Source organism: Sceloporus occidentalis, unplaced genomic scaffold (genome assembly GCF_023333645.1).
Source record: "Sceloporus occidentalis isolate IW3139 unplaced genomic scaffold, rSceOcc1.0.p SCAF_2, whole genome shotgun sequence".
Taxonomy (NCBI): domain Eukaryota; kingdom Metazoa; phylum Chordata; class Lepidosauria; order Squamata; family Phrynosomatidae; genus Sceloporus; species Sceloporus occidentalis.
The window spans coordinates 2531630-2546687 of record NW_028316982.1 but is presented as its reverse complement, the minus strand read 5'-3'; the positions used below and the strand labels follow the sequence as shown (position 1 = coordinate 2546687).

General features: G+C 44.7%; 1 protein-coding gene across 1 annotated transcript in view; it reads left to right on the top strand.

Moving 5' to 3' along the window:
• LOC149317870 (cytochrome P450 2J2-like) overlaps nt 1–15058 on the top strand; it is a 34258-nt gene that overhangs the window by 16975 nt on the left and 2225 nt on the right. Inside the window, exons 6-8 of the mRNA XM_089508597.1 lie at nt 1504–1645; nt 4482–4669; nt 8074–8215. Of these exons, the coding sequence (XP_089364723.1) occupies nt 1504–1645; nt 4482–4669; nt 8074–8215 (472 nt within the window). The remainder of the gene's footprint in view (nt 1–1503; nt 1646–4481; nt 4670–8073; nt 8216–15058) is intronic.

Here is a 15058-nt window from a genome sequence, read left to right as displayed (position 1 = left end):
TGGGAACCAGGGGCATCTTTGTTCTGCTCCTCATCTGTGCCTCCTCATCTGGTTTTTCTGCTTCTCCTGGAGGTGCCTGTATTTGATCAGTCCCAGCCTGAGGCTGCCATTCCAGCGGTTGGGCTGGAGAATTGTCCCCGTCCTTGGAGTCTGAATCCTTGGAAGTGACACTGGAGTATTTCAAGTGAGAGTCGTCATAGTGATTGGTGGTTTCAATTCGTGGGTAATTAGCATCCTTATGTTTTTTGTGAGTTATTTGGGCTATATGGCCATGTCCTAGAAGAGTTTATTCCTGATGTTTCACCAACATCTATGGCTGACATCTTCAGAGAATGCTGGCATGGAAGAGAGTGGGATACACACACTCACACTCACACACACACTGTGTGACCCTGGATAGGGAGGAGTGATTTCCAGGTTAATCTGTGTATTGTTCTGTTGTTGATGGCAAGACTTCAGGTAGGAGGGTCTGCAAAGAGGTTTAGTGTCTGCTAATTGGTGATCATTGTCTGCTGGGAAAGCCCTGACACCAAGTGGCTTCTTGTTTGCATTTGCTGAGTCCTGATTTTGCTAATTTTCAGGACTGGTCACCAAACTTTGTTCACTTCAAGGGTTTCTTCTTTCCGGTTGAAATTATCCAAATGTTTATGGATTTCAATGGCTTCCCTGTGCATTTTGACCTAGTTCTTGGCATAGTCCAGAATTGCAGTGTTATCAAACAGTATTTTATACCCAAGAGAGTTTATAACCTGTTCTTCTGCTACTGCTGATTTTTTTGGCTGATCCAATCTGCAGTGTTTCTTATATTCCTTGATTCGTGTTTGAACACTGTGTTTGGTGGTCCCTATGTAGACTTGTCCGCAACTGCACCGTATGCGCTAAACTCCTGCGGCTGTGAGAGTTTCCTTCCTGTCCTTCAATGAACGCAGCATTTGCTGGATTTTCTTGGTTGGTTTGTAACCCGTTTGGAGGTTGTGTTTCCTCACCAGTTTCCCCATTCTGTCTGTGACTCCTTTGATGTATGATGAAAGTCTTGGACCTCACAAATTAGTGTCATCTTTTTTCTTTTTCAAAATATAACAATCCTAGCTTAGTAGGAATTAGTAGGAATAATGATTTTATTGCTGCAGTTGTTGAACAACTGGGAATCAGAAATCCTTGGCAATTCCTTGTAGAGAAATCTACTACAGTGGACCCTTGTTATCCGCTGGGGTTTGGTTCCAAGACCCTCCTGTGAATAACAAAATCTGTGGATGCTCAAGTCCCATTAAATACAATGGCATAGCAAAATGGTGTCCCTTATATAAAATGGAAAAATCAAGATTAGATACTTGAAATGTATACTTTTTTTGAATATTTCCAAGCCATGGATGCTTGAATCCGTGTATAAAAAAATCCGTGTATAAGGAGGGCCAACTGTAGTGGAACCAGATGTACCTTCCATCCATCATATTAGGGAAAGCAGCCGCCATCCCTTTGATTTCCTTCTCTCATTCTCAACAGAGCAAAGACGACCCCAGCAGTACATTTGATGAAGAAAATTTGGTCCACATAGTTACTGACTTCTTTTCAGCAGGGACAGAAACAACAGCAGTAACACTTCTCTGGGCCCTGCTTCACATGGTAGCTTACCCTGACATCCAAGGTAAGATATATTTTTTAAAATCCCAAATGTTATGTTTTAGCAAATAAATAAATAAATAAATAGCATTGCTTTTCTTTTTAATTTTTTAAAATTATTAATCTTTATTAGGATCGTCTCAAAAGCATACTCATGAGCATATACACAGACGATATGAATACATTTAACAAATTCTGTCAACATAAAATCAAACAAGACTATACATAAAAGAAAGAGAGGAAAATCCCATTCACAGCAACAAACTATGACTTCCTATTAGACTCTTTCTGTCGGTTAAGTCTACGCATCCAATACTTCTTGACACATATTTTTATTTCATAACTTTAAATTCATAATTTTTTAAAGATTATTTTTTTTATTCTGGTCTGTATACATCTCTTCTTTTTATTTTGGAAATCACTTTCCGTTCTTTTTCTTTCCATAATTTGTAAGGAAATTGTGTCTCCCTGTCTTATTAGAAAAACTCAAAATATCTTTGTTTCATATATTTTAATTTCTTTTCTATTTCCTCCACTAGCATAATTGAAGTTTGTTTTTGGGGGCATCTCAGTTCCTCTGCTACCTTTTTGTTTGCTGGCTTTGCTTCAAGTTGCCATTCCTTTTGCTTAATTCCTTCTTGGAAGGTTCTTAACTTTTTATCTTTAGTTTTTCTTCAATTCAAAATTGCTTCGGGTGCAAATGCCACGCAACACCACTTTCAGTGTATTCCAGACCACTCCGATACTGAATTCTTTATATAAACTTTGGTGGAAGAATTCAGTTAGGTTTTCATGTGTTTTTTATTACTATTACTTCTTTTTTTAATAATGATTTATTAAGTCTTCTATTAAGTAAATCCCTTTCTACTCTGCACTCTTCCCAAATCTCTCCTTCTCACCCCACTCTCGCCTCTCTTCCCTCCCTAGCTCTTATTGGTTTTAGTTTTTACCACCATTTTCATTTAAAACCCCTTTCCCTTATGCCCACCCTCTTCCCTCTTGTTTTACCTCCCTTTTCCTTTCTCCCCAGTTCTAATTTTAATCCTCATGTAATCCCTAATCTCTGTCCAATTTGCTTCTTTCTTCATTCTGACATCTTCAGATTCTATATTTTCTCCAGCTCTCTAGTTCAGTCTTCAACCTCCGTCACTATTTCTTGGACATGATTGTCTCTTTCTACCTTCTTTCTCAATTTTGTATGCATTTTAGTTTCAGTCTCAGTTTCAGTGCTTACAATGTCCATCATCCTTTGCCATCACTGACACTACTTGCCCTTCCTTTCTGACAACTTGCCTAGATCCTCCTCATTAAGAAGATTGTATGTACAGCGCTATATAAATAAAGCTTAATAATAATAATAATAATCGCATCTGTGATTCTTCGTTCGTTGTTCTCTCTCTTGCCAGCTTTGGCGGGATACAAACCGCCGCTTTGCGGCATTCCCCCGCCGGCGCCATTTGCTCCGCGTGGGAGCTGCAGCAGCCAAACCGCGCAGCTCCCGCGCGGAGCAAAAAAGAAGCTCCATTTCGGAGCTACTTTCCGCAGCGCACTGATGACGTCGCGAAGCTCCAAGGGCGCATTCGTGACATCATTAGCGCCGCGACACGTCTGGACGCTATGCGTCCAGTACGTAAAGATGGCGGCGCCCATGTGGAAGGGGCGCCGCCATCTTGTACGTATTGTATACGTACTAGGGTTAGGGGGGTGCGGAAGCACCGCCCCTTCCTAACCCTAGTACGTATACAATACGTACTATATGGCGGTTTGTATCCCACCTTTCTCTCATCATCCTTGCTTCCTTCCTCCTTCCTCTTAACTTCCTGTCTCATTGCAAAGAGAGAGAGGTGTTATCATAGGTAAAAACATGGTGTTTTTATTATTTGCGTTTTTTCCATATTCATGGTGGTCTTGTGCCCCTAACCCTAGTGAATACAGAGGGACAAGTGTATATATGTGCATACATACATACATACCTGTCCTTCCATATTGGCAAGGGTTAGGGGCACAAGACCCCTGGGAATACGGAAAAAACGCAAATAATAAAAACACTATGGTTTTTACCTAAGAGAACACCTCTCTAGGAATCTCTAGGTCCTCCAGCGCAACTTTGTGGTCAACGTCCAACAGACACTTACCATAGAGTTGTGCTGGAGGAGCCACAAAGGCCTAGTAGAGTATTCTCTCTAGGAATCTCTAGGTCTTTTAGTGCAACTTTTATATATATAGTTGGTCATAACCCTGACCATCCTAAGGTCACATATACAACATAGTTGTGGGATGTCCTTCAGTCCCCTCTGTCTCTTCTTCTTCTCCAGTCTTGATATTTCACGCTCCCAATGAGTAAGAGAGCAGGCAGTTCAGACCCCTCCAATCTCCCCTTGCCAAAGGAGCACTTCTGATCCTTTGGTATTTGCCAAATAGTCTTTTCTCCACACTGGACGGTTAGTTCTTCTCGCAGGCACATCAAGGGACTTCTCTTCAGGACAGCATAGCAACCAGAGGTCCTGATATTGGATGGTCATTCTTTGGAGGTCTTTAGATAGAGGTTGGATGACCATCTTTCGGGAGTGTTTTAGTTGTGCATTCCTTCATAGCAATTGGTTGGATTGCACGGTCCTTAGGGTCTCTTCTAACTCTAAGATTCTATGATTCTACATCAACATTAATGTGTCCAAAATCGCTTGAGGTGAGGACATCAATAAGTAGGAGAGTTAACATTTTACCTTCTTTCTTCTTACTTACATGTGGTTTAAACATGAACTTATTAGCAAAACCACTTGGAACATTCTGGGCAAAACAATACTTTCGTCTTCTTCTTTTTGAGACCACAATTGACATTGTTGTGTATCTACTCACCGTAGAGAAAGTCCAGAAGGAAATCCAAAGTACTGTAAGACCTTCTCACAAGTTCTGCTATGAAGATCGGAAGAAGTTGCCATACACTAATGCTGTCATTCATGAGGTCCAGCGGTTTAGTAACGTTATATTGGTTGGATCCTTCAGAGAATGCACAAAAGACATCACCTTGCAAGGCTTTCATATCAAGAAGGTACTTTGACTGTCCTCCTCTTATTATATATTACACTCATCCATCCCGTTTTTTATATCATGCCTTCCTCCCAGGCTGGGGCTCAATATGGCTTACAAAAGGCAGGAAAAAATACAATCAAAGAACATATCGATAAAAGGTATAAAAGTTGAGAATGAAACAATATGAAACTGACAACTGAATCAAAACCATTTAAGTATTACTTCAAAGCAAAGATTAAAAACCGTACAGCCCTTCTTGGTTAACAGTCAATTCCCAGGAGCTAGCTGGAATAGAAAAGACTAAACCTAAAAAGAGAGCAAAGAAGGAGCCATCTTAACTTCTCTAGGGAGAGAGTCCCCCAACGTGGGAGCAACGCACATTGAGTTTTTCCCTCTCTGGCTGCTGTCAAACAGCAGAATTACTGCCATTAAAGAGAGATTAAAGCACATTTAAAGCATCCTGCAAATAAAGCAAAAATGGCGAGTAATAGCGCAAATGATTATCACATGCAATTGCACAAATAAAGTGATATCGGAAATGCATTGTCGCTGGAATTCCGAAAGTAAAAAGATGCACGTTAATGCTTCTTTTGACCACTTTAATGGCTGGTTTTGTGCGTCGTCATGTGAATTTGTTTCACGTAATTATGCGATTTTTCCAGGATATTCACGGGATAAACTCAAGCTCTCCTTCGAAGATACACATAGGAGGTAGGCTCCCACTGGCACCAATAGCCAATAGCAACAGGAATTACCAGCATCCCAGCTAGGAAGGCTGGTATTAAACTTGCCCTCTCCAGGCTCTATGGTCCCAATGAAAATTCCCCCATTACCCAACCATCCCCACATATTTTTTTTAATATGGAAATATTTTCTAATGATGTATATTACCTTAGTGGCCTCTCCAACGTAGTGCTCAAAGATCTCAATCCTGTCTTGTTCTTGTTTAACAACTGCTGCAGCACTAATCCCTATCTTTTACCTAGGGATTTGTAACAAGCTCAGAGTGTTTCATGTGCGTGAGTTCTGTAATTCTTATAATCATTTTAGGAAATGAGGGGAAGAGATATTCCAGTCCATTTCTTATTATTCTCACATTAGAAGCAAGGTTGCAAGACTGTGTCTCTTCCAAGGATACCCAATTTGTTAATGGAAGGAATCTCAGAGTACCAAGCACATTATACTACACATGGTTAATAATAATAATAATAAAATTTTATTTCTATACCGCTATTCCAGCGATCACAGCGGTGTACATCAAAGAGTAAGACAATTGAAACATTAGCATGAAATAATACAAACAACAATAACATGTCCCCATAGCCAGATGCAAAATGATGGCATCAGTGCTTAGCTCTACTAGACTTCTTTGGGGGTGTCAGCACTCATATCATCATTTCACACCTGGCTATGGAGATGTAGCCAAATGCTTCTGCAATCCTGCTTGTTCCCACAGAGCAGGGAACAGCCATCGAGGGCTTATTCCCACTTACATTTAAACTGATTTGGGATTCGTCTCCTCTTGCTTGACAAAATTCTTGTCTTAACTGTTTCATTTCTTCAAGTACTACAGCCATAGGATCTGCAGATTCTGAAGTGGTTTCTAAAGAAGGTCTTATTTGTAGATTGTGGCCCCGTGCAGACTGCCCTTAAAGGCTGGGTTGGGGATGGAGTTGGGGCATAGCATCTACACGACACATGCTCTGGCTCCACCCCATGGCTGTGTGATGCCATGCACCTCACCGCACAGCGTGTGGCATGACGGCGCTCCTCTGGCACTGCGTTTGCATGACACAGTGCTGAAGGAGCACTGTAAAGTCGTGCTGCTGCGGCTATCATGCCCTTTCCAGGGTGCGAAAAGGAGTGTGATTGCTGTGGCCCCGATCTGGCTGTAAAAGGGGCAACTCCAGGCCACCCCTTTGGGGCTGTCTGCACAGCCCCTCAGTTGAGCTTGTACTTGTATGGTTGCTTTTCCAGTAGCTGTTGCCATTGCCCCAAATTTCTGCTTTACATATATTCAAACAAGTAGGCCCCTTTTCTAATTAAGGCAGCTTTGCTCCACACTTAGTTTCCTTCTGTATATCTTTTTTTCTTCCTATTTCTTATACAAGGTTTTATATAAATTAAATGAACTTAACAATACATAAATGAACAAATAAGATAATGCAACAATACTAAGTAGCAATAGTAGGCACAAAGAATCGAACTCACAACTTTGTGGCTACAGTCCTGGCATTTAACCACTGAGCCGCCAGGGCTTCCTGCTATCATTTCTTTGTATGAAGTTCCTTTTCTTTTTAAAGATGCAATGAAAAAAATTAATAGTGTTTTTTTTTGGGGGGGGGGGTTCAGGTTATGTGGCTATGTTCTAGAAGAGTTTGTTCCTGACTTTTATAAATATTTTGTATTATTTTTAATATTTTATTGTATTATTTTAAAAATATTTTTATTAATAAAAATAATGTTTATGTTTAATATTTGATGGGTTGTTGGCTAAATAAAAACTATTTTTTTAAAAAAATGATTTTTAAAAAGTTGCCTTTTGCTCTGGATCCTCCAGGAAGATCTGGAGCCCTCTGGTTCCATGCGGCCGTTGTTGTCTGCACAGGCATCCCATTGGGCCATGCGCCACATCCACTGCTGCTGCAAGTCAGTCATTCTGAGGTCTGAACAGGTGATCCAGCATGTGACCATTGCTGAGTACTTCATTCTGAACTTAGAAGCAAGTGCCCTGCAGTGGCAGCAGGGACGGCTTGGTAGGATGCCCATGCAGACGACAACGGTTGTGATGCAGAAACACAGGCCAAGGTAATAGGGACAGGTTAGGGCAACTGTGGGGCCAGGATACTTCAGGCTGCCCCTGGTGTATCCTGGCCAATGCAGATAAAACCCTATTCTCTTTCTGTATAATCCACCCTGCACCATCAGGTCCTCAGGAAAGAACTTGTTACAACTATGGCGATCCAGAGGACCTTCTCTGCAGTCACTCCCAAATTATGGAACGGCCAGTCGGACGAAGTCTATCACATCACAAGCTTGGATAACTTTAAGAAAGCTGTCAAGATGGATCTCTTCCGACAGGCCTTTCCGGAACAGGTTCCAGCCACCCATTGAACTATCATGTAGTCTACTCCATCAATTGTTTCGTGCCCCATCCTTCCAGTTTTAGTTGACTTAATTAATTTTTAGTATGAATCTTTTTAATGCATTTGTGATTTAATTGTTATTTTTTTGTTGGGGGGAAGAGTAGAATTTGGGATCACTGTATATTGTTAATTTATTATGTATTGGAGTGTTATACTGTAAGCCGTCTCAGCGCTAGCTGGAGTAGGTGAGATATAAATAAAAGTTGTTGTTGTTGTCGTCATCATCATCATCATTTGTCTATTTATGTACCACTGAGGCTCTTCTTTGATTTTGCAGGGTACCACCATCATCCCAGATACAGCTTCAGTTTTGTATGACCCTGAACAGTGGGAGACGCCACATCAGTTCAATCCAAATCACTTCCTGGATAAAGATGGGAATTTCTTTTGCAAGGAAGCCTTCATGCCATTTGGAATAGGTAAATACAATACATGCTTGTACCAAGGCTTGATTCTGGTCCAGCCTTCCAAAAAATGAGAGCAACACCTACAGCGCTATATAAATAAAGCATAATAATAATAATACACACAAGAAAAATCTGTCTCACCTGCAGAACAGTCACCAAGAGCAGGGGTGACAAAGGCTCCTGCCAAGAATAATAATAATAATAAATAATAAATTTTATTTTTACCCCGCCCTTCCAAGAAAATGATCAGGGCGGCTTACAAAGTTATAAAAACATTACAATATAGATAAAATTCAGTCAACAGTTAAAACCATTATTACAAAAACAGGAACAGGAACAATAAAATAAAAATACATATACCAGGGGCAGTAGAAAAATGCAAAGACAATCATCAATCCAGGGTCAAAGAGGAAAAAAAGGGGCAGGAGAAACAGACAAACAAATTAAGGTGGGAAGGCCAGCCGGAATAGATATGTTTTCAGTTGTTTTTTAAAAACATCTAATGAGGCGGCGGAGCGGAGCTCTGCAGGGAGCTTATTCCAAAGTACAGGGGCAGCAGTGGTAAAAGCCCTCTGTGAGGTCCGAGTCAAATTAGACCTAGGGACCTCCAGCAATTTGGTCCCAGACGTTCTGAGTGTGCGGGGTGGATTGTGTGGGGAGAGGCGGTCCTCCAAGTACCCTGGGCCCAAGCCATTTAGGGCTTTATAGGTCAAAACCAACACCTTGTATTGAGCCCGGAAGCGAATAGGCAGCCAGTGAAGATCTTTTAAAATAGGTGTTATATGATCCGACCTGGAGCTACCAGCGACCAATCTGGCTGCCATATTCTGCACTAATTGCAGCTTCCGAGTTTGGTACAAGGGTTGCCCCATGTAGAGCGCATTGCAGAAATCCAGTCGAGAGGTTACCAAAGCATGTACAACAGATTCTAGGTCCTTTCGGTCCAGGTAGGGACGCAGCTGGCGTATCAGCCGAAGCTGATAACAGGCACTCCTGACCGTCGCATCCACCTGAGAAGTCAGCTGGAGCGACGAATCAAGGAGTACTCCCAAGCTGCGCACCGAGTCCTTCAGGGGGAGCGTGACCCCGTTCAGGGCCGGGTGACAGATCTCACCACCAGGAACCGGGGAGCCTATCACCAGTACTTCCGTTTTCCCTGGATTCACACTGAGTTTGTTCTCCCTCATCCAGCCCATTACTGACGCCAAGCAGGCATCTAGAGGAGAGATGCCATCCTTAGTTACTGCATCAGTCGGAGACATAGAGAAAATTATCTGGGTGTCATCAGCGTACTGATAACACCGCGCCCCATGTCTCCGGATGATCTCACCCAGCGGCTTCATGTAAATGTTGAATAGCATAGGGGACAGAATCGCTCCCTGAGGGACACCAGATGTCAGGGCCCTCCTGTCGGAGCGACAGTCCCCCAGCTCCACCATCTGGGATCTGTCCGAGAGGTAGGAACGGAACCACTGCAGAGCAGTGCCCCCAATTCCCAACTCCCTCAGGCGTCCCAGAAGGATACCATGGTCAATGGTATCGAAGGCCGCTGAGATGTCCAAGAGCACTAACAGGGACACGCTCCCCCTGTCCATGCCCAGACGGAGATCATCAACTAAGGCGACCATGGCAGTCTCAACTCCATAGCCCGCCCGGAAGCCAGTTTGAAATGGGTCCAGAAAATCGGTGTCATCCAAGATCGACTGAAGCTGGAGGGCGACTGCTCTCTCGATCACCTTCCCTAAGAAAGGTAGCAGCGAGATTGGTCTATAATTATTATGAAGCAGGGGGTCTAAGGAGGGCTTCTTTAGCAGGGGTTTAACCACTGCTGATTTTAATTTAGATGGAAACTGGCCCTCACTTAGGGATGTATTAATTATGTGATGCAACATTAGTCGCACCACATCTCCCCCCTGAGCTGCCAACCATGAGGGACAGGGATCAAGAGAGCAAGTCGTCCTCCTAACACTTCGGAGGATCTTGTCCACTTCATCGGTACTAACAAACTCAAAGTGATCCAGTATAACAGGGACCACGGACGCTTCGGACACCTCTCCTATAGGATCTGCACAAAAACTGGCGTCGAGATCAGCCCTTACCCGAGAGATTTTATCCGCAAAGAAGTTGTTAAAATCGTCACAGCAGGCTTTAGATGGCTCCAAAATAGGGCTCAGGGTGGGAGGGAGTCGGATTAGCTCCCTCACAACCCTGAACAGCTCTGCCGGACGCGACTCTGCGGACGCAATACGTGCAGCATAGAAGGAGTTCTTTGCTGCACGTATTGCCACTCCATAAGCTCTTAAATGAGAGCGAAGGAGTGTCCTGTCAGACAAGCGCTGATGTCTTCGCCATTTGTGCTCTAGTCGTTGCGCGACCCGCTTCCTTACCCTGAGATCTTCCGTGTACCAGGGTTGTTTATTGGAAGCAGGCCGGAAAGGACGCTTGGGAGCGATGCTGTGTATAGCCCTAGAGAGATTAGTATCCCAGATGTCGACTAGGGCATCAACAGAATCGCCGTCAGAACCAGTCGTATATCCCTCTAGGGCTTCTTGGAACCTTATGGGTTCCATCAGCCTTCGAGGGTGGACCATCCTAATAGGTCCGCCACCCCCGGGAGGGTTGATGGTAGAAGCCTTGATTCTAGCCTCAACCAGGAAATGATCCGTCCATGGCAAGGGAGAGACATTAGAGATCTCTACCCACGGAGCCTCCATGTCCGTACTGAAGATCACATCAAGAGTATTACCGGCACAATGAGTTGGCCCTGAGACTGATTGAGACAGGCCCATGGCTGCCATGGTAGTCATGAACTCCCGAGCCGCACCTGTTGGAATATCACTGGCCTCGAAAGGGATGTTGAGGTCCCCCAGGACAAGAAGTCTAGGGGACTCCAACACCAGTTCCGAGACCAGCTGTGTCAGCTCGGCCAGGGAATCTGTTAGCGCACGGGGTGGCCGGTAGACCAACAGAATCCCCAGACTGTCTCTGGCCTTCAGGGACAGGTAAATACATTCGATGTGATCTGTTTTCCGGACTGGGATCCTGGTTAAGGAGAGAGTGTTTTTATGGACCAAGGCAACACCGCCCCCCCGCCCACCTAACCTGATCTGGTCCTTAACTGAGTACCCGGCTGGGAGGGCCTGGGCCCACACTGCCTCACTCTCAGGCCCCAGCCAGGTCTCAGTGATGCACGCCAGGTCGCAGTTTTTATCTTGCAAAAGATCGTAAACGATGTGGGTCTTATTTTTTATAGACCTGGCGTTGCATAGGAGCAGAAACAGGGTTTGTGGTACGACTGGGCTGACCCTCAGGCCTCTTTGGTTAGGAAAGTGGAAGGAAGGAGAGATAGGTATCACATATCGATCTCCCCTTCCATCTAAACACCTATCCACAGTCCTACCGCCATACCTCCCCTTACCCCGCACAACCTCAATTGGGGCTCCCATTACATATGCATCCGCCACCACAGTTGGCCTCCCATATCCCATTCCCACCCCACAACCGACAAAATCTAATAATAACAATAAAACCCCGCAGCAACAAAGGAAGACAGCAGAAGTTGTCATTCCTAATAACACTAACTAGTCCAAAAATTACCCCAGAATTATAAAAAACCCAGCTCAAACCATAATAAACTGGCGAGCCAAAAGATACCTGTCCCTTCTAAGGAAGGAACGCCAGCCCTTCGCCAAAAAAAAAAAAAAAAAAAAAAAACCTGGCGAATATAATAGCGCGCCCAGCTGGTCTGTGGCGGCGTCCTCGGGTTGGGGGCCGGTGGGCCGGCTTATGTAGAGAGAGCCGCTCCCACCGGCTCTACTCCTCCCTCCCTTCAGCGCCGCAGGTGGCAAAGAGTCCTCCTGGCGCGGGGGCGCGCCCAGCTGGTCTGTGGCGGCGTCCTCGGGTTGGGGGCCGGCGGGCCGGCTTATGTAGAGAGAGCCGCTCCCACCGGCTCTACTCCTCCCTCCCTTCAGCGCCGCAGGTGGCAAAGAGTCCTCCTGGCGCGGGGGCGCGCCCAGCTGGTCTGTGGCGGCGTCCTCGGGTTGGGGGCCGGCGGGCCGGCTTATGTAGAGAGAGCCGCTCCCACCGGCTCTACTCCTCCCTCCCTTCAGCGCCGCAGGTGGCAAAGAGTCCTCCTGGCGCGGGGGCGCGCCCAGAATGGAGAACTTCTACTCTAAAGCGGGTGTTGATAGGATTTCTCATACGAACAACTGCGTGCCAGCAAGGGCTCAGTCTTTTATCATTCAGAATAGGTGGGTCCAGCTATTTCCACAGCCTGTTTCAATTTCAAATGTATTTTGAGCACATAAGCGCGGTCAAAGTTCCCACATTAATCTATGATTGCCTGTGAGAGGTGCCACCACAATAACACCAAGATCCGCATTCTGGAGGAAAGGCCACAACTTTATTAAACAAATAGCAAACAAGGTAGGGTTGGCCCAAAGTATGAGGTCTGGATCTGGAAAATTGTACAACCCCTCAGTTGTTCTATGAACCGAAATGCCTGTTCATGGCCAGGCTTCGGGATGACATAGGGGCTATGAAAATGCCATCTCGCAGACATGCAACCAGCCGATCGCATGTTCTCAGTCAAGCCCCTATTCACTGGGAGGCACTGCCCCGATGTGGCCCCTGCAATGGCCATAATGCATGCCCTCAGCGCATCTGGGTCCCAAAGAACTCCCGATCCAGTGCTACACATTCCTGGAAACCTATGGCTTGGGCCCAACCTATCTAAGGGATTGCTTCCTTCCATATAATCCGCCCCGTACACTCAGGTCCTCTGGGAGGAATTTACTACAGCCCTTAAAGACCAGATTGATGGTGACCTCCCAGAGGACATTTTCTGCAGATGCTCCCAATTCATGGAATGGCCGGCCGGACGAGATCCGTCAAATTACCAATCCAGAGAGCTTCAAAAAAGCCATTAAGATGGATCTCTTCTGGCAGGCCTTCCCGGAATAAAATACTCGGCCACAAATAAGACTTCTCATCTATCGAACTCTGCCCATGATTATTATTTGGATTACAGTATTAGGATTTTAGTATGTAGTTTTTAATCTTATACTGTTTAATCTTGTTTTAAGGGGAGATACTATGTATATATGGATGTATTTTAACTTGTTGTATGCCACTTTGATTGCCTATAGAAATAAAAATTTCATTTCTTATTTATTATTATGCGCACCGGATCCATGACCTATGCTGCCGCCCTAGAAGTTGTGACAGGAAAACCACTAACCCTAGTGAGGGAGGGAGGGAGAACCCAGCAAAAATGGCGCGGTGGGTAGATGCCCCGTGGCCTTAAATAGGCTGCAATGTGGGAGGAGTTGGGAATCGGATGCCTGGAGGACCGGGGCACCAACGAGAGGGACCCTCTGCCTCCCAGAGAGGCACGCCGGGAGGCGGAAGTCCCTCCCCTTCCCCCCGATCCACCAATCGCGGGCCCGCACGCCCCAGCAAGCAGTGTTGCCAATTTCAGGAATTTCCCCCAGATATTGGGATTTTTAAAGTTTTTCCGTGTCATTTCCGGGATTGCTAAATTTCTAGGAAGAGTCTGGGAAATTCAGCCTTCAGGGAAATTCAACCTTCCCGCTCAAAAAACCCAGCCAAAAATATCTTCCTGCCCCCCAAAAACCTCCTGACATACCTCCCGTCCTGGAAGTCCCGCCCCCTTTAGCCTTCCCATAGTGCCTTGCACGTGTCTGACCCAGATGTCCCGTCCCCATTCCGGGAAATTTGGGGGCATTCTGGGAAGCCAATCAGGGAATTTCCTTTGAGGGTGATTGGCAACACTGCCAGCAAGGCATGCTGGGGCACAGCTGGGCCTGCAGGGCAATGGAGGACAGTGTGGCCACGATTTTAGCAAAATTCATATACAAACATGCATTTTAGTTTATAGTTTAAATTCATATTTAAATTCACTTTTTTTCAAAATATGTACAGTTGTCCCTGCACATTTGCAGCAGGTTAAGCATTGACAGATCTGATTATTTGCAGATGATGCTATCTGCCGCCAACTCTGCTGGTGCTCAATATGCATCCAAAAAAAAAGGTTCTCTCTAGGCATTTCCAGGTCCTCCGGTGCAATTCTATGGTCAACCTCCGGTGGAATTTGACCCTAGAAATGCCTAGAGAAGGGTTCTCTTCAGTAAATAATAATAATAATAATAATAATAATAATAATAATAATAATAATAATAATGCTCTATAGTCATGGTTTTCCCACTTTTGTGGGGACCCCAACCCCCTTGAAAGTCGAGAGCTGACTGTATTTAAATGTGACATCAGAGAAATGCATCACAAGCATTTCAAGAAATACAAAATGTGGGGTATCTGAGACAAATCAATATATCAACCTATAGAGGAATTCAGATTCCTTCAGCATCTTTGGTACAGAAAGCCCAAATGCACCTTCCATTTGTTAGAATAACAATAAATTAAAAGTGTATCCCTATGAATTTTTATTTAGATATTAACCCCACTGTCTTCAAGGGAGCTTGCTATTTTGTGTCCAGAACAGAGACGGGGCATGGATTTTTCAATAGGGGGACCATGCAAAACTAGAACTCCCAGGATTCCATAGGATGGAGGTACAACACTTAAAGTGGAGTCAGGCTGCATTATTCCTACAGTGTAGATGCATCCTTTGTGTATTGTAGGAATCACCTTGGCGCAGCTATAGCTGTGTGTGAAATTTCATTCTTGGCACACGACACATGTGTTGACAAGATACAGGCATTGTAAGTGAAAAGCCAATGTAATGAATGATTTTGGCTTTTGAAAGTAACATAGTTGAATGAGTTTCAAGTGGCTAGTTTCTCCAGAGGTTTGCAGAGGCTCCTCAGACTCCATTAA